The following is a 21,206-nucleotide window of genomic DNA, read 5'->3' as shown; positions in this document are numbered from 1 at the left end:
TATATATTTTATATATAAATATATATATATATATATATATATATATATATATATATATATATATATATATATATATATAAATATATATAAATATATATTTTATAGATATTAAATATATTATTAAAACATTAAAAAAGGACTGGATATATAACTTGTTTCTTGACTATGAGAAGATGCTTTTAGAGGTAGGTAAAATATAAAAAATATTCTTAGAGACTCACTTTCTCATTTTTAGGGTGAAAAGAAAACCACAGCCTATCTTAGCACACTCCGTCTATAGTAGATAGAGAACTAATCCTGGATGGAATGCCATTTTATCTCAGGATGCATATGCAACACATTCACATCTGTAGGCAATTCAGAAGATTGCCTATTCACACATGTACATGTTTTTGGAATATGGCAGTGAAGTGAGGCACGTGGAATAAACCCACCTGATACATATAAGACATAGAGAACTGAACAGGAGAACCAAGAACTCCAACCACTGCATCAGAATTAAAATCAATATACTAGTAATGTAAAACAGTAAAACATATGTGAACTGGAAATGACCAGCAGTATCTGGCAGAGAAAAGGTACATAAAGCTGGACTATTAAGATGCTACAAGTGCCATAACAAAAAGAAATGCAATAATGCTGGAGCTAAAAACTGTTGCAGCTGCTATCAAATGGAAAAGAATTTTGCTAAGCAAACAGCGACAGTGAAAGTCACGAAGGCCGAGACTAGGCTTCAACACAACTGCCATTCCCAAAATTGATTACGTTTGTACAGTGCAATATACACTCAGTCTCAAGATGGAGATGGAATTAAATAAATCAAAAAGATTCATACAGTGCTGCCCCACACTCAAGCTTGTCAGGGTTGCATTCAGCAAGTGCTGATGGTGTGGTGGGGTGCAGTAGTGGACTTGCTTCATGAAACCGCAAGGGTATCATGGCTTCATAAAAGAATGCCACTACTGCCTTTGTGCTGATGGCTGAAGCACTGAAGTGCTTAGTGTGTAGTGGTTTATTTATTCATTTCAATTTGTTAATCAGGCTAGAGCACATAATCATAAATGACCAACTTCAGTTTCATTCCAGGAAAAAAATTACAGAAAATAATGCATTTTACACAGAGAGAAGCATATAGAGACAAAGTTGTGCATTATACAACAATACATAAATAGTTATATATGTGACAGTTACACAGACATAAGCATAGCAAACTGCCTGTTGCATATGTAGCAAATGACCTCCTGCAGCTACAGAGAGAGCCGAAGAGCTCTTTTTCAGCTCTGAAAAGACTCCTTTTTTGCTTCTGTACTTTTATTTGGGAAAGACACCAGTATGGGGAATTGCACAGGGCGCCAGATGACTAACTACAGTTCTACACTGCCACAAATGTGTACATATGCCACATATCCTTGTGGCTGGGTTTCCCTAACTTTTGTAGAACAATGAAATGGAAACATCAATTCTCATGTGGCTCTGACTAATTGTTATTATAATTTATATACAACTGCTCAGTTAGTAAAAACACATGATTAGTCTTTTACTCTGGGTACGGTGGGTAAAGATTTCCACTCAAGGTGTTTCCTAACTCTAAAAAACATCTTGACTATGAACAATGAAATGGAAACATCAATTCTCATGTGGCTCTGACTAATTGTTATTATAATTTATATACAACTGCTCAGTTAGTAAAAACACATGATTAGTCTTTTACTCTGGGTACGGTGGGTAAAGATTTCCACTCAAGGTCTTTCCTAACTCTAAAAAACATCTTGACTATGAAGGTCTACCTTGAACCTCAGGTTTCTGAAAAGGTACCTTATAGTGGGTACTTTGGTGAGCATATGATATTCTTACCTCAAACAATTTTTAGTTCAGAGCAGTATAACTTTTGACTTCAATGGGGCTTCATAGTAGTAGAAGATCTACTTAGCTTCGCCTTTCTGGTAGCAGATTCCTGATAGAAAGCATTGACAAGCAGCTATGGCACATTCTGTCTTAGCTGTCACACAAGTCATTCAGATCCAAGTACACTTTGTACATATCCACAAGTTTCAAGGTCATGGATGAATTATTAAATCAGATGAATACAAGTATATTGTCTACAAAGGCACAAAGTTCAACAGTGTTTCTGTGAGGTGGGCTTCCAAAAAATAGGAAATATGGATATCTTACTGGTCATAGACAATAATGTTTCATACCTCACATTGTTCAGAAAAAGCATGTTGATGAAAATCCCATTGTTCTATTAGCTTCTTAAAGGCATTAACAGTAATAGTTAAAAATTGTTCCTGATTTAGGGATATGCCCCCCCATTAATTTTTGCCATTGTCTATGATTCATGAGTAAATAAATTGAAAGGTACATGTGTAGGTATATCTTTTGATGCAAAATGACCCTCATTCTTAGCAGAACAGGTTTCCTCTTCAAGTCAGATATAATATGTGAACTGTTTATTTGACAAAACTTTCACAGCTCATTCAGGTAGCATTTATTTTAATGTAGGTTCCAAGACTGAAAATCTAACCAGAATCCTACAGCTGATCATTGAAAGTTTTATAGAAATCCAACTGCTGTCATGCAGTCTGAAAGTATTGCCAAGATTACCTTTGTAAGTTTTTGGAACTACCTTTTGAGCACTAGTGTGTTTAGGCTGACTACTTCAGTTAGATCACTCGTAGTGGCACACAAATGCAGAAGAAAATGTTCATGTATCTAACATTTATTTTTTCCACTTGCTGGTTCACTTGCCAAAGACATGTACTTTCTTAAAACTTTCTTCTAGAAAGGACTACATTTCAGGTTTTCCTCATTTCTGATTTAATTTGACAGTAGTTACTATTATTAATTTGTTGATTTGTTCTTACCATAACATCTTCTATGCTGAACTCTGGTGGGATTTTTGACAAAATATCAGCAGCGAGATCTTGTACAATTTCTGATGTTGATTTCCCAACTCCGCTTGCCTAAGGGAAAAATATATCAATAAATTCTATGTAAAGGTTACAATGCGCACTGAAAATTAAAAAAAAAATCTTTAACATTCTGCAGATTATCCTTTTTGTCACACTTCAGAATGCAGTTTGATAATGGGTATTAGGAATGCCAGTATGCCACAACATTTAACGTACTCAAATGTTCAGAACAATGTTGTGTTCTTCAAAATCTTTGCTGTGGACAGATGCACAAATGACATGGAGACAAACAAGAAAAAAGGTCTCATTAGATAAAGATATGAAAACAATGAATCTTTTATCTGGGCTCAAAATATTTTTGTTTCTAGTGCATTGTATTAAAATAAATAGCTGTGTAATGCTTTTGAAGAGCAGTGAAAAAAGATTGGAGTCACATAAAAATAACCTTTTCATATAACTTCACCTTGTACTTACCTCCCTAGGCAAAGTTGTCAGAATTCCATCAAACAGTTCCCGAGTCTCTTTTTGTTCTTTTGTGATGCTTCCATTGTCATGTAGCCCAAATACCTTTGAAATATATAACAGAATAATTACATGTAAAAGATGAGCAATCATGTTCTTTAGTAAGCCATCACAGATAAATTTAGTAGGTCAAGATTTAATTCAAAGCACAGGTTTCATCTTGCTAACGTTATTGAGATGCAATCTGGTAGAAAGTGGCATGCAACAATTATCCTTGAACACACTGAATCAAACGTGCTGAGACAGAAGCCTTATCTGACATAAACAGCTTTGCAAAAACATTAGGCTCAGTGAACGAGCTCTCAGGATACCATTTTGCAAGGGAAGCAATATTAAAATCTTGATTTCAGATGTTGTTTTGTTTTAATTTGAAAAAAAGAGAAAAAAATCACAGCTCATTTATTCTTGGCTGAGAGATACATGGAACTCTGAAAGATAAAAAGTCAGTTTGATGCTATAGTCTTGTTTTACACAGCCATGCTATGCACAATGATCATGGAGAGCTGGCAAACAAAGAATGAAAAGGCATCTAAAAAAGGTCCTACAGAGCACAGTTTCAATGTACGATTACATGAAATTATAAAATGGAAAACAATATTTATCTTCAGATGGGAGGGATCTGAAATGAGAGTGGAGGGCTGAGGATGGGGTAGGATTAAGTCCTGAGCAGGACAAACATGCAGTACTATATTTCACCTAGTAATGAATCAGAAACATTCTGAAAGTGCAAAATAGATTCTATTTTGCATGGCTTTACTCTTCCTTCTGGTGCCAAAATCCTTTGTATCCCTCAACACAGAATTACCTGCTTTAACTTACTTGGCTTCTCCATGAAAGCAGCAGGATAGCTTTCTTGCCAGGCTTGCTTGGCTCCCAGCCTGCCTTGATAGCTGTTAGTTGGCCAAAATTTAGATATTGCTGTACTTTGCAGAGGTTCAGTGTAGATTATGTATGTACCACAGAGTAACAATAAGCTTGTTGAATGTGTAGTTCAGAACATGTGTTGGCTATGTACAGTTTTAATCGGTTTACTATTGTTTATTCGAACAGAAAAACATTTTCCGTTCAAATAAACGAATGGTAATACCGAAAGTAAAAAAAAAACAAACTACCTTTCACAATGTCGAACCAAATGCTCGATGCGTTTGACTCGACATTGTTGTCAAAACCACCATGTGATAGCCGTATAAGAGCTGATGTAAATCAAACTCCTATACAGCTATCACGTTTTTGGTGCAAAACTGCTTGTGCATTCGACATTCTGTTTTTCGGCACATTGCAGCCGATAGAATGTCATTCGCACAAACAATAGTAAACTGTTTTAATCTAATGTAAGTGCTTCATATTGTTAATATTAGTATCTCCCAAGCTGTGGGGTATTTGTCAACATTTTAGCTATGCTCCATGGCAGATAAGTTACAGTCCTACCAGCAGCAGCGGCCTTAGGTCAGTTGGTGCCCTAGGCAAAACTGCTCCACGGTGTCCCCCCACACCACCCAGGTGCCCCCATCCTGGTCTACCTACACCAAATAAATACTGGAAAAGTGCACCTTCTACAGCGGCGCCCTAGGTGGCCGCCTAGTTGGCCTATGACTAAAGCCGGCTATGCCTACCATAGAGTCTAAGTAATCACTGACCAGTTCTATCAGCCTGACCATTCAAAGCCACAAACTGCCTCTAATAGTTAAACAGCATTATATGCATTTCTGAATTAGAACAAAGTAACTAATATAATGTACTGAGATCCAGCGATTGGGGCTTATATTAACAACATCATGCCTGTAACTTCACTAAGCTCCTTCTATACTCCACTGCAACCAACTCAGGACTGTCACTTGTTATAATAATAATAACAATGATAATAATAATAATGATGATAATAATAATAATAATAATAATAATAATAATAATAATAATAATAATAATAATAATGATAATGATAATAATAATAATGATAATAATAATGATAATAATAATAATAATAATAATAATAATAATAATGATAATAATAATAATGATAATAATAATAATGCTCTCTGATTAGATATGTCTGTAGTAACCTAATTAACCTAAACATATACGTTGACTAGTGGAGCCTGTTCTACTTCAAGGCCATTGAAGTTCTATAAAACTGTCTTGCTCACATGAAGTCATAAATATTTCTTATGGATGAAAGATGCCCTATATGTCGAGGTCCACAAGATGTTTAGAAGTACTTTTATTCCCAATAGTTAAAATAAACAGAAAGGCACAATATTCTGCCATGCTTCTATAAAGGCAGAAGGCTGAATCAGTCATCTCTATAGCCACACAGTGAGTGATAAAGCACAAAAATGCCATAGGTAGCTCCATGGCATATAGGGATACAGTCCTGACTACATCATGGGAGACCTGAGTTCAGGCGCCTGTAGGAGCTGGCAGTGGATGATGAAATGGATCAGTCACTGCTGGCTCAAACATCCTGGAGGGAGGGAGGTGGCTGTGGTTTGTCACATGGGTGACACCTAAGAAGAGCACTAAAAGGGTTCAATATGTAGAGCTTGAACATAGAGAAGCCACACTGCTGTGTGCAAGGTGCACAGTAAGCTGAGTGGAATTCAGCACATGGAGGCATGCTTCTCCTCAGAGGGCAGCTTCAATGGAGCTCAGAAGAGCTGCTGCTGCAAGGGTGGGGGTGCTGTACTTAGGGGGTGAGGATAGGCCATCCTGCTGGACCAGCAAGCTGACTTGCTGCCTACCATCTGAGTCGCATTGTGGACTGGATGAACTGACTGGGGATTGGCATTCAGCACCATGGAATTGTGTATGTGTTGACCATGAGGGGTCATTTTCAGAGTTTTCCTCCTTAACTGCCATGGATGCTCACAAGAAATGCACAGGGTCCATATGCACCATATCAATTATCTCTGAAAAGATTACTGCAGTGACATGAACTGTATATACAAAGAATGGTTTGCCAGAATAGATTGTTAGAGATTATGAGCCACAGCTTTTTTAAGGCTTCTCAAAAACAATATTATGCCAGCATTTGGTAATTGCTTGCCATCATCCAACCACAAATGACTGAGCAGAAAGATCTGTTCAGATGTTCAAGAAGGTTATTAAGGCCATTAGCCCCAAGCTTATACTGCTCTACACACGAATGGTAACTTTTTGTATGAATATCAAAATGTAGTCTAAGGAACCATTAATTCAGTGCTAGCAACATTGTTCCCAAATTGGAACCTTTATCATTTTATTAACAGTTTGAAAAGGAAACCCTATGTCAAGATATAAAGTGGTAAAAGTGAATCAATCTTACCAGGAAAACAACATTTTCAGAATAATTAAACTGTAGTATTTGCTACAGCAGTAATCAGTGCTAATTATTCTGAAATGGTTCAATGGATCAATGGTATAGGAAACAAACTCAGAACCTAGAAAGGCCTTCAAAGAGCTTGCCACTAGCATATCTTCTTAAATACCCCACTCCCATTAAATTATCCAAATCCTGTTTAAATAGACCAACAGAATCAACCTGTCTAATTCTAAGTGGAATAGAGTTCCACCTTCTACAAGCATGAAAGCAAAAGGAATTCTGCAATACCTTAGTTTTACAAACACCAATTTCCTCAAGATAGCTATTTCTTGTAGTTATCTGATGACTTATCTTATCTTACGTATCCCCACACTAGCACCATAACTTTCAGTATGTCAACTTTTATATATAACAATTAAGTCATCCCTTACTAATCTGTATTTAATAAAATAGAGTGATAACACATTCAGTCTATTACTATAACTCCTACTCCTTACACCTGTAATTTGATGAGTGAAGTACTTCTGTACTCTTTCTAATCTATCTATTTATGGGCTATTATTCAACAAACAGATGCACTAAATTACATTACCAGCCTTATAACTGATTTATAAACTGGGATTAAAACACCATTATCCCTAGTCACAACAGTTCTCAATATATTTCTAATCTCATAAGAGCACTGTGTGGTAATTTCCAATAGGTGTGACTCGAAGTTTAACTTGTTATCAAAATTTATTCCCAAGTCCCTAACAATATCCACCTGTTTAAGCAACAAGTTGTTAATTCCATAAGAGTAACATAAGTTATATCATCTGCAATGCACAACACAAGTATTTTTAGATTAATCCCCATACTGTTAGAGACAGCCCATAAAAGTAATTCATCCAAACATAACTGGAATAAACACTAGTTCTCTATGTCTCTTATAACTGAACTTATTTTGGTGTCAACAGCATATTTATACAACCATAACCCATCAAATGTAAGAAAACATGCCATAAACAAACCAAAGGAACTGAATGCAGTACAGACCTCTGAGGTACACCAGAATTACTTGATTTCACTGTAGAAAGAGTATATCTAATTCTTACTCTGCAGGATCTGTGGGTTTAATCATAAACTTTCACTAAGAGTTGGAACACTCAACACTAAACATATATTTACCTTTGTTCTTCTAAAAGAATAATTATCACATTTTGTAATTATTTACCCATTATTTTTACCGCAACATTAGAATTCCTGCTTTAATTTCTGAATGCAAACTAGGAGGTGTGTTTGCTTCTTTACCTGCCTATACTTGCACATATATATATATATATATATATATATATATATATATATATATATATATATATATATATATATATATATATATATATATATATATATATATATATATATCAGTGTTAGTGTGAGTATGGTTATGTATGATGTCAAGAGTAAGAATATGAGTATGGTTGTCTATCATGTTAGAGTATTAGTCTGAATACAGTCATATATGATGCTAGAGTATTAGTCATCGTGCATGATGTCAGAGTATTAGTCTGAGTATGGTCATATATGATGTCAGAAAATTAGTCTGAGAATAGTTGTGTATGATGTCAAGAGTATTAGCCTGAGTATGGTAATTATGATGTCAGAATATTAGTCGGAGTATGATTGTGAATGATGTCAGAGTATAAGTCTCAGTATGGTCATATATGATGTCATGAGGATTCATAGGATCATAGGAAGTAACTAGACTAATGACCGTAGGACCCTTACAAGCCTAGCCAAGTTATTTCTATGATCAGCACCTAATGCTCATATCCAAGAGGAACACAGGTGGAAGTCCCATCCATTTGTCCAGATTGCGTTTGAAGAGGGCCAATGAGGTGCTCTGCTTGACATGAAGTAGGAATCTGTTCCAAAGGTGTGGTAACCTCTGGAAGACAAATCTGTCCCTCCAGCAGGTTCTGTTAATATCACATACCAAGTTAAGGTCTTTAGAGTGAGTAACCTGTGTACCATTTGACTTGCAGATATGCAGCATTTCCAATAAAGCAGAGTCAAAGATTGCCTTATATGCAAGGCAGATATTACCTCTGAGTAGTCTATATGAAACAGAATAAAGTGACAGTGATTTCAGATGATCCACATAGGACAGATGTCGAAGACCTTGAATTTTCCTTGTAAGGAACCCTTGTAGTTTCTCCAATTGCTGCAGGTGCTTGGAAAGGTACAAACGAAAAAGGGTGCTTTACTCAATTATTGGCCTGATGAGGGAAGAGTACAGGGAGATTACAACTTTGTTTTTTTCTGGCAGCAATGCCCTTACTTATGAAATGAGCAACACGTAATGCCCTTCTTATCACTGTGGAGACACGGTGATCAAAGGTAAAATTGCTGTAAACCTGTGGGCCCAGGTCTCTCACCACCGAGTGTTGCTAAGGTGCTGCTATTGATGTAGTTAGTTAGCAGGAACATCACTCTTACCAAAAGGGATTATAATACATTTTTTTGCATTGAGTTTAAGGCCATGACTTTGGCACCAATTACTTCTTTGTTTAAGACCTTCTTGTAGGATGTTGACATCATTTACCTGTACCTTATCTGTAACTATGTAATCTGTTTAGACCCTTTTTTAATTATCATTATAATTCTTTGAATTTGTGACAATTATTACAGTCATATAGTGTGCCTGTATATGGCTGTAACTGCTTAGAGCTATTTTACTACTCTGAACTTATTATTTTTTACTGCATAATATTAACTGTGCTGGAGCTTTTCTCCCCGGGCCTCTACTGAAAATGGATCTAATTCCAGTTAGACTAGCCCGGTCAACAAATGTAAAATAAATAAATAAATAAAATTTAGAGATTATATGACAGCACCCACTTTGCAGTCATCATCAAACTTTGTCAGCCACAGACATTTATTTTTTGCCTGTACTTTGGATAAATAGATCTCTGTTCAGAATTAGTTATAATTGGTTGCTTATGATGTCAGAATATTAGTCTGATTGTGGTTGTAGGATGTTGACATCATTTGGAGATTCTATGACAGCTCCCAGTTTGCAGTCATCAGCAAACTTTGTCAGCCACAGACATTTAATTTTTGCTTGTACTTTGGATAAATAGATCTCTGTTCAGAATTAGTCTTAATATGGTTGCTTATGATGTCAGAATATTAGTCTGATTGTGGTTATGTATGCACGTGTCAGGCATGTGCAACAACCATCTGTGTAAGATGCTTTTTAGTTAATGAAACAGTAACCTGACACCTGCTAATCTCACAGGTAGTATACCTGAGGCTGATAATAAAGAGCTGTGTGATACATTTTTAAAACTACTTTGACCTCTAGTATTTTTACATGTAACATTTTTTTTTAAATAGCTGCTGCAGTCATGACTACTCCAAACTGTGCACTCATAGTCGATATCTCCCTCCTTCTGTGTCACACCCCTTCCCACCAATTTTGTTCTTAGTAGCTTAGGACAGTGTAATTACACTAAGCTCACTGTTTTATGGCAAGGCACAGATTACAAAGACATGAGATGTCAGCAGTTTGGAATGAGTGCTGGAGTCAGGTTACTGGGTGGGCTATTTATGGGTGGGGAAAGAATGGATGAGTTCTCTTTCCTTAGGGTCTGGAGAGGGAACTCAGTCTAGTTCCTGACTGAAGTAGTGTCTATCTGATCCTAAAAGTATTACTGCAGTAGAATCTTACACACCGATATGAAATCCTTCCTCAGCCTAGATAAGGAAGTGTGTGGATGCACTGCCTGTGTGTTTTAGTGCTTTGCCAGCTCATTTATGGTGGACATGTTCAGACAAGTTATATGTCACATGGGCAGCTCAGTTATGGCACACATGCTCGAAAAGTTATATGTCACACAGCAGTCTGTGCCTGACTGCCATCAGATTAATGTGTCTTTCATCTCACCTGATCATAGTTCATTCTTAGACTCTGCTTTGTAAATCTATAAATATGTAAAAGCACTGCACACTAGAATGTACGGTGCCTCTACTCAGAGTCAGGATACCATTGATAAGCCATGTCTTTTCATAAGTTTAAGTTGAAGTTGGTGAGCTGAAGAGTGGGAAAGTAAAGGAAGACAGTACACCTACAGTAAATTCATATTTCATTGGTAATCACTCATTGTCTCCTGTAGAGTCCTTTTAATCAAATTATTTTAGTAATAATCTATTTGTTGTTGGCTTATTTAGTGTATGCTCCTCTGTTGCATTTAATTTATCCAAAATGACATATATGACATGTTTGGGATCTCTTACGGGTAAGTAAATATTGGATATTTTCTTAGTCAACATAATAATTGTTTACACTACTAACATTCCATCCTGATATATAAAATACTATAGAACAATAATAGAATAATATAGAATTTATCGCTTTTAAGAAAATTCTCTATATAATAATTTAACATATGGAGCTCAGTTGATATTGCTGGTTAAAGTTATAAGTGCTAATCCAATAGATCTATCTTTATCTATTGGATTAGGAATGACTTTCATTCCATGTTTAATGGGAAATTCATATTTACTTGTATTTGATACTTTAGAATTAATGTTTTATAGAAGTACTTTTTTAATGCCTGACCAGAATTTTACCCTACTTATATTTAAAGAAGAAAGAACATTAAATTACACTCCCAAGTTTACACACATAAAAATAACATCCAATGTTATCAGAGAATATTGTATAACTAGTATAACAAAAAAAAAAAAGCAAAAAGTTTCTTCCAACAATAACTTGAAATGGATTTAACATTCTTATCATTAAATACTAATGGCTTAAATAATGCAAATAAAAGATCAAACTTACTAAAAATATTTAAATCTAAATAAGGCACAAGTAGTATTTCTCCAGGAAACGTATTTTAAGACAAATGATAGCTTTATTTGGAACCCTAAGGACTAAACAGTCTTAGCTCAATCCTCCTATAGAACAAAGACCAAAGGAGTATCGATTCTCTGGAAGAAAAACATAATCACTCCAAAAGTTATTTATAAATATGAAGACAAAGAGGGTCTACTAGCATTTGTTATAATTACATTTAATAACAGAATATGGACTTTAGCTAATCTATATTGGTTCACAGGAATTGGCACAGGAACAGTTAAAAATTACCTATATTTTATTTCCAACAATTATAAAGGAAATCTTATACTGGGAGGAGACTTTAATTGTACCTTAGAAGCTTCTGAAACCACCAAGAAGTCTTTTTGCATAGCAACTATTTCAAAATCCTTAAAAAGATGGATTGATTAATTTAATTTAATAGACACCTTTAAAGTAAAAGATGATAAATCCTTATTATTTTCCCATGAAGACCATAGATTTGGAACACAAACCAGAATAGACAAATTATTCGTAGTTCAAGATTTACAAACAAAAATCCTCAGCTTCTCAATAGTTCCATGCCCCATCTCAGATCATGACTCTCTGATAATGATGCTCCAAATAGAGTTTAAACCTTTAATCCTCTCAACTAGAATTCCATCATATATCACGAAAATTAAAGAATTCAGACCTTGGATATTGTCAGAACTACAGTCACTTCTTGAAATTAATAATACAACAGAAATCAGCAGAGTCATGTTTGGAACTTATTAAAAGTGTATTTGTTTGGTAAGACCCTTAACTGGTACAAAAACAAAGAGAGTGGGAATCTGAACCATTAGACTTGCAAACCAGACTCTTGACAGCAAAATCTAAAAAAAATCAGAATTGTCCAGAAGTCAAAAAAGAAATAGAGGAATTAAATAAAAAATATAATGAAATTCTAACACACAAAACTTTTCTAGCCTTGGAAAAATTAAAAATAAACTCATTAGCCACCTCCCCCAGATATCTACATAACTTATCTACAAGAATTAAAATACAATCTAAAGCAAATAACATTAGTAGTATATATCATGAAAAGAAAGGGAAAAAGTATCAGATATAGGAGACATGCTTGAAGCATTCCGGTTCCATTATATGGAACACTTCAAAAAAGAAGATTTAGATACCAACCAAATAAACTTAGATACAGACCTTATCAATATAAAAAAATTCCCGAAAACTTAAAACTATCTATTTATTTTTATTTATTTATTTTATATTTGTTGACCGGGCTAGTCTAGCTGGATACATATCCATTTTCAGTAGAGGCCCGGGGAGAAAAGCTCCAAGATATGAGAAGATTACTCCATACAATAGTTAGAATAAAAAAACAAGCTTAAAATACATTATAAAGCAAAAAATGTTTGTAAAGAGAGTCCAAGTAATTTGTGTGATCCAAGTTACAGAGTCATGGTATAGGTTTAAGCAGCAATCAAGCCATGAGTTTTCTGGTACAATCAGCACAAGTTTATACAATATTTGAAAAAAAAACAAATTGACATTCACTTAGTTAAAGAAGGAGAAAGAGAATAGGCTGGAAAATATAAATAGTAGTAAAGAGTTAGCTTGTAATAATTAAAAGTGTGGTGGGGCAGTAGCCCAGGAGGCAGGGGAAAAGGGGAAGTGAAAGGAGGATAAGTAATGTTTAGTCAGGCATTGAGCAGGGACAAAGCCAATGTATTTTTAGGTGATCTTTGAGGTGTTTCTTAAAGAGTGGAGTAGATGAAAGAGAGGTTAGTGTTTTAGGAAGGTTGTTCCAGATTCTGCCCATGACATTGGTAAAGAGTGAGTCACCAGCTTTGTTGTTGGATTTATTGTTGGCAATTAGTAACTTGCTAGCTGAGCGTAGTGTTGTAAGATTTTTATATGGGGAGATCAGGTTAGAGAGGATAGGAGTATTAGTAGGGTGGTACAGAAATTTTTGTGTGATCACAAGTTGATTGTATCGTAGTTGGTTTTGTAGTTCTAACAATTTGAGTTGTTTGAGGTTGAGGCAGTGGTGGGTTCTATAGGGAGAGCCAGTGGCAAATCTGACTATATTATTATAGCTAGTTTCAAGCTTGGTAAGATTGTGCTTAGATAGATTGGTATAAATAGCAGAAGCATAGAATAGGGTAGAAGTAAGATGAGCCTGGGCAATGGTGGTTCTAGCCAGTTGTGTAAGGAAGGGTTTGATTCTATACAGAGAGCCTAGTTTTTATTGATAGTTTGAATAGTATTATTGCTATGGTCATCAAAGCTGAGGTTATGATCAGTGGTTATGCCCAGAAGGCATGCAGTAGGATCAGGGGAAATACAAGTTCCATTATAGGAGGTAATAGTGAAGTGGATCTGTGGAGATTTTTATAATAATTTGTTTTTTTTTGGGGTTGAGGAGGAGACATTGATCAGTAAACCACTTTTCAACAGAGTTAAATACAGTTTGAGTAAGGGTTTGGAGAGAGGATGAGGACTTAGCAGTACAGATTAGAGTAGAGTCATCAAGGTATTGTATGCAAGTGGCTTGTGGAACAACAGTGTAGAGAGTGTTAATAAAAATAGAAAAAAGAAGAGGGCCTAGGATAGAGCCTTAAGGGACTCCAGTGTTCACAGGGAGGGGTGTGGAAAGATTATTGTCCCAGAGCACCGCTTGATGTCTGTTATCTAGATAGGATTTAAACCAAAGAATAGCTTGTGGGTCAAGAGATTGGGCTTTTAGAGTACTGATAAGTAAGCTATGGTTGACCATTTCAAAAGCTTTTGATAGGTCTATAAATAGAGCAGATGAGAGAGAGTTATTGTTTCGATTCCTGTTAATACAGTCAGTAAAGCTTAGTAGGGTAGTAGTGGTGCTATGAAAGGGTCTAAAGCCATGCTGACAGTTAGCAAGTAAGTTGTTATGGAGCAGGTGTTGAAGTAGTTGATGGTGGATACATTTTTCCATTATTTTGGCTAATGGAGAGAGTAGAGCAATTGGTCGGTAGTTGGAAATGTCAGTGGATTTACCTCCTTTATGCAAAGGGATTATATGGGATACTTTCCATATGGAAGGGATGGTACCTTCTGTGATTGTTCTGTTTATAAGGATGGATATTGGATAAGGTAAGGCTTTGGCAGCTACTTGAAAGTATTCTGCTGGGAGGTTATCAGCAGAGGGAGTACAAGGTTTGAGTTTCTGAAGGAGTTTACAGATAAAGGAAGTTGGAACAGGTTGTAAATGTAAGAAGGGAATTGAACTGTTTGTATTTTGTAAAGCAGAGGGGGTGGTGGGTGTTAGTGTTTTTGTTAAAGTTTGAATAGCTTCAGTGAAGTAGTTGTTAAAGGTATTAGCTATTTGCAAAGGACTATCATGGGGAATAGAGTTTGGGGCTAGAGTTCTAGCCTGCCCTGGTTTGAGAAGTTTATTAATGCCTGACCAAAACTTTTGAGGGTTGTTAGAGTGTGATTGTTGAAGTTTGGAATAGTAGTTTTTTTTGTCTAACAAAATGTCTTTTTTGGTAGCGTTTCTTAATTGCTTAAAGTATAAGTGATCAGCAGAGTTCTTTGAGGCTCTCCATTTAGCCCATATTTTGTTCCGTAGGAACATTTTTTCTCTGGTTTGTTTTGTGAGCCAGGGGGCTATTTTAGTCCTTACACGGGAGGAGTGGATGGGGGCGTGGCTATTTAGGATTTGAAGGAATGAAGTATTAAAGTAAGAGACTGCTTCATCCAGTTTGAGTTGCTTTAGAGGTGACCAATTACAGGCTTTTAGCTCATTTTGAAAGTTTTCTGCTTGGAAGTATTTTTTAGAATGAAAGGTGACCATATTGTTATTATTAGAGCTGTATTTCTTTTGTTTTATTATTAAGGTTAGTACATGATCGCTAATGTCGTCTGGGAGTGTTCCGACTTTATAAGAATCAGGATGACTGTTTATAAGGATCCAATCGAGAGTAGTTTCCTTTTTACTAGGTTTATGGAATCTTGTGGGGGAGTTTATAATTTGAGTGAAGCCAAATAGGTTTATGTGGGTGTTTGGATTAGGGGAGTTACATGTGGTCCAGTCTATGTTAAAATCATCAAGTACTATAGTTTCATGAGGTAGGAGAGTAGATAAGCTGCTAAGAATGTTTTCGAGAGTGGTAATATTATTAACTGGAGGGATGTAGGAGCAGATTATATAGATAGATTTAGCACTATTAATTTGAAGTTTGACAGTAAGAGTTTCAGCATTGGTATTTGAGGGTAATAACACATCAATGGGTGAAACAAGAAGTTCAGATTTATGCAAGATGGCTACACCTTCACCTTTTTTGGATGTACAGTCAGATCTTAGGATGTTATATCCAGGTGGGGTTATTTCTAGGTCATGAGTAGAGGGTTTTAACCAAGTTTCAGTTAGGCAAAGGATATCAAATGCATGAGCTTGTAAAAGAGCATGCAGTTGGCTAATTTTGTTATTAATGCTACGGATATTGAGTTGAGCTATTCTGAGTGAGTTTCCTGATGTTATAGAGGAGTAAGCATCGTTAAATGATTGTTTTTGTAGATTGTCAGTTTGTGGAATTGGGCCAGGATTAGGATGAATGTCTCCACCTATTAGAAGATTTAAAGAATGTGTCATTGCAGTTTTTATAATTTTATAGTACTTAGGTAGACTTATCTTGTTGGGGAAGTAAGTAATGTGGGTATATCTGTGAAACCTAGGAAGCAGGTAGGTTGAAGTAAAGGTAATGTTGCTGTGAGAGAGAGAGTTGGGGTGTGTAGTTGGTATTGTTTGCTGTTGAGGGGGTACATTACAGACCAGAGAGTAGTGTTCATAGTAGGTAAGGGTATAAGTTAAGATAAGGAATATTAATGAAGAAGAAAAGAGAAGAGAGTTTTTGAGGATAGGTGTATGTACATAGGCCATATTGTAATAGTATGGTAGAAAGGTTAAGTAAGTTATAAGGTAGGCAAAAGTAAATAATTATGTAGGGAAGAAAGATATATAGTATGATAGGATAGTTACAGGAGATTTGAGAGAGAGAGTAGGTATGAGGCTGAAGGTAAAGAGGAATGGTCTAGTAATATGCAGTAGTGTGCAGATGATTGAGGAGGGGGATTAGGGAAGGAGTTGATAAGTTTATGTGTTAGGTGATAGGTTGAGAGGAACAGTGGGTGTGGCTAGATAGGTATAAGTTAAACAGCACTGGGGTGAGTGGGAATTGGGGGTAGGGTAGGGGAGCGGAGTGAGCCCGCAGGGCGAACGGAGCGGGTCAGAGCAAGTAGAGAAGGAGACAATCAGTAAGCAGTAACAACCCAGAGAGAGAGAAGGTGGAGCAGGTAAGAAGGTTTCAGTGGCGCAGGTAAGATGGAAGACTAAGGGTAGTGAGGAGGGCAGAATAAGGAAATTACTAGTCTGCAGAGGGTAGGGGATGAGAAGAGTGCAGAGAAGGAGCAGGAAGAGATAGATTAGGAGAATAGCTAGGCAATAGGGCAAGGGAAGAGAAAAGAAGGAAATAATGTAATGAGCCAAAGCTAGTAGAATTGAAAAGAGAGTAAGGGGTCTAGGCTAGGTTAGGCTGCCACTTAGTGGTCAGAGTTAGTATAACATCAGGTGACAAAGTTCAGAAGTATAGCAAGTAGGGAAGGGTAAGCTAAATGGCAGGGAAACAGTATATAGATGATAATGGTCCTAGGGAGGAGTCTGGCTGCTGGCTTTCCTGACTCAGGATCTAACAATCAGTTAATAGGGTTTAAAAAATTAAAACAGATTTGTTTACAACAAGGGGCAATGATAATACAATAAAACTAGACCTACAAAAACCTATATCCTACAAAGAAATTGTTGACAACATAAAAGAAGTTAAATCTAACAAAGCTCCAGGGATAGATGCTATAATTACAGAAATTTACAAACTCTTCCATTCAACAGTAATCTCCGTTTTTTCATAAAACTTTGCTAGAAGTCCAGTCAGAAGCAAAAATACTACCCTCATGGAAATATTCTCTCATAACACCAATTCTAAAAGATAATAAACCATCAGACCTTTCCACCTCATACAGACCTATATCATTACTGAATAATGATTACAAAATATTCATGTCAATCCTAGCTAACAGAATGAAAATCCCACTTTCAAAGACAATTAATAATGATCAAACTGGATTTTTATATAACAGGCACAGACATGATAATATTAAAAGGATAAAGACTCTTATAGATTATGTGAATAAAGAAGATAGAGAAACACATTTAATCGGTTTAGACATAGAAAAAGCCTTTGATTCCCTCAACTGGGAATATCTATTTAAAACTTTACCATTATTTGAATTTCCTCCTCCCTTCATCTTATTACTAAAAAAAAACGGTTCCCCTTCACAAGATCGAATGGATGGAAGCTCTAAATTCATTATCTCGAGGGCAGAATCTTGAACTTCCATTCACTTGAAATTGTGAATGGGAGCCTTAGGTTTAAAAAAATAAAACATTAACATACCTTATTGCAGGGGGCCTGGTCCCCTGTATCCTAGCAGTTTAAATGTGAATGTTCGTTAACCGCACTATAGCGGAGTAATGGAAAATCTTCCGTTTTGTGCTTACACGTATAGCGCGGAATGGGATATTTCCCTTTCCTTCACTATCACGTGATCTCAGAGTAGGTATATTTAAGTAGGGGGTGTGCAGGGCACAGCTCCCCACGTTGGGGGTGCAGGGGGTGAAGCCCCCCTGTGAAAACATTTGAAAAGTATTTATTTTTTTGTCCCTTTCATATGTTCGAGTTTCTCTAAATTCAGGATTCTGGTTTTGAGTTTATGACTTTCAAGTTTAGAGAAATTCGATCATATGAAGGGGAACCCTAAAAAACATATATATTAATAACTTAGCCTACATTAAATTAGGTCCTTTCACCTCAGAATCTATCCATATAACGAAAGGTACTAAACAAGGATGCCCCCTTTCTCCTATTTTATTTGCTTTGGCTATAGAAATACTTGCAGAAATAATACGCAATAATCCAAGAATAAAAGGAATGTCTATGACCAGTTCGTATCTAAAATAATGCTTTTTGCTGATGATATTTTATTAACCCTATCAAACTCCAGAGTGTCATTAAGAGAGCTAGAAGAAGTAATGGATAAATTTTATAAGATTTCAGGTCTACACTTTAATAGATCAAAATCAAAATTTCTATTTTAAATAAGAAAAAAGAACTACAAGTTACAGATAAATCCATCATAGGAAAACAAGAACTTACGCTAAATTATTTAGGAATAGTGTTATGCAAAAATATAAACAAAACAATATTAATAAATTATAAAAACATTATTGAAACAATAAAAATATGTATAGAAAAGTGGAACAAAATGATATTAACTTTTGAAGACAGATTGCAATTAATAAAAATGGTCTTATTGCCAAAAATACTATATGTAGCATTAGCAGTACCGTTAATTCCTGAAAGATGCATTCTTAAAGAAATAAACTCATGTTTAATAAATTTTTTATGGTATCCCAAAAAGAGTAGAGTAGCTCTAACTCATCACATTAGACCCTGGAAACAAGGAGGATTGAACTTTCCTGAAATAGAAACATATATAAAAGCATCTGTGCTTAAAACTACAATAGACTGGATAAATCCAAATTATTTTGCCAATTGGAAAGAATTAACAATGGTTATATTAACAAATGAAATTAATCTGTTAAAAAAATTTTAATAGCAGACAAATCAAACAAACCCTGGTACATACTATGCATAAGTTTACAATATAATATATCAAAACATTCTAAAACAACACTTATTAATCATTACATCAATTCCTTTAGGAAACTTATCAATGCCAACATAGATCTAAAACTTTCTTTTGACCTTTTAACCCCATTTACCATCACTAAGAACTTTCCTCACAAAATATATAGGGAAACAATAACCTCCTGGGAACAAAATGGATTCTTATGCTGGTTTCAATGTGTAAATATATGAAATGTTTTAGATATACATATGATAAAAACTGCTTACAATATTCCAACACAAGACTGGTTAACCTTATACAAAGCATTCTAATGTACACTCAAGATTTATGCAGATGAATTAATAATTCCTCATTTAAAAATATTCCAAATCTAATAAGTTTTCTGTATGAATTTATATATAATAGTTGTGAAAAGAAAAGTTCCATTTCAAATCTATATAAAGAGTTAATAACATATGCAACAATTCCCAAACCATCATACTGGCAGTTCTTAACAAAAGGTCAGTCATTGCAGTTAACAGAAGAAATTAAATTAACATCTTACTATCAGTTAATTACACCTCTAATACACAGCACTGGAAAATATTTAACTGGAATTACTTACATAGAGCATTTTTAGCACCAGATAGAATTAAAAAGATCAGTACTATTACAAATTGTTTTTGCTGGAGGTGTGAAAAGTCAAATAAAGCAGACTGGATTCATATTTTTTATGAATGTAATAAAATTAAATCATATTGGAATGGAATCAATCATTTTTTACAAGCTTTATTTAATGAATCCTTTACCTTAACTAAAGTATTGATAATACTAAATGTAAATGAAGGTCCCTACCTGAATAAGACAAATATGTATTTGTTATGGACAATGCTTGCTATATCTAGGAAATGCGTAACCAGAAGGTGGAATTCAAATATACCCCTGACCTTAGAAGAATTATACACTTTACTGAAGACAACTGCATTGATGGAAATAAAAATCAAAGAACTACGAATCTATCCCGGGCCATTGATAAATAATCCTTGGAAGAAAGTTATATCTTTGTTGGACACTCTGCAATAATCAATATTGTATCTCTGATAACTGATCTGTTAATTCTATATTTAATAACATACAATGTATATAACTGAAAGTCAGGCTATTGTAAATATTGTATATAGTTGTTTAAAATGATATTTAAAAATATTATGTAAATGTTATTTTAATTGAAAATAAAAAAAAATATATTTGAGGGAGGAATACATGGTGGTCCATGCACTTGACATAAAGTGTTCCTGTAAACAATGAATAGCTACTCAGTTGTCAGTTATTTACTCATTTTGCAAGCCTGGCTTGTTGTGAGTCACTGTCATTACAGCAATAACTCTCAGATATCAATTCTGTTGGAGTGAGCATTAAGGTAGTATCTGCTTCTCAGCTCCCAAATCAGATTTTATACTTCTAGCTGAGCTTTAAGACAAACCTCATTAAAAAGATATTGTGCTGGAAAACATTAGTCACCAAGTGATTTTAGTGATGATTATCACTGTTGAAGTGACACCATGACCTCAAGTCCAAAAATGGGAAAAAAGGGTTGTGGATTGATGGATGAAAGAAATTAAATTATCTGTAGATTCAGGACTGAATTTTTGGGCACCTCAGAAAGTATTAGTGAATCATGGTAGTGATTATCTTGAAATATGCATTACCACTATCAGTGACTAATTCTGATGTCCTATTTGGTAAATATGACTTTTATTTTGCAAATTTTTATAACTCCTTTTGGCCTCTCCTACTGGTGCTCTGACCATTAGTTGCTGTGTAGAAGATCCCCTGCCACAGCAGGGAGCCTGGATTAGAGAGCTGTCCACAGTCTGTGCAGCACCTTCCTTGGTGTAAAACTGGCAGA

At 35.2% G+C, this 21,206-nt stretch overlaps 1 protein-coding gene across 1 annotated transcript in view; it reads right to left on the bottom strand.

Annotated features, from left to right (window-relative positions):
- Window positions 1-21,206, bottom strand: part of LOC122815364 (dynein axonemal heavy chain 3-like) — a 4,921,723-nt gene that overhangs the window by 320,051 nt on the left and 4,580,466 nt on the right. The window contains exons 69-70 of the mRNA XM_044087818.1: window positions 3,387-3,479; window positions 2,865-2,963 (exon numbers count right to left, since the gene is read on the bottom strand). Coding sequence (XP_043943753.1) covers window positions 2,865-2,963; window positions 3,387-3,479 — 192 coding nt within the window. The remainder of the gene's footprint in view (window positions 1-2,864; window positions 2,964-3,386; window positions 3,480-21,206) is intronic.

This window comes from Protopterus annectens, chromosome 11.part0 (genome assembly GCF_019279795.1).
Source record: "Protopterus annectens isolate FY-2018-M chromosome 11.part0, PAN1.0, whole genome shotgun sequence".
Taxonomy (NCBI): Eukaryota; Metazoa; Chordata; order Ceratodontiformes; family Protopteridae; genus Protopterus; species Protopterus annectens.
Note: the sequence above shows the minus strand (reverse complement) of the source record. Positions and strands in the feature narration are given on the sequence as shown.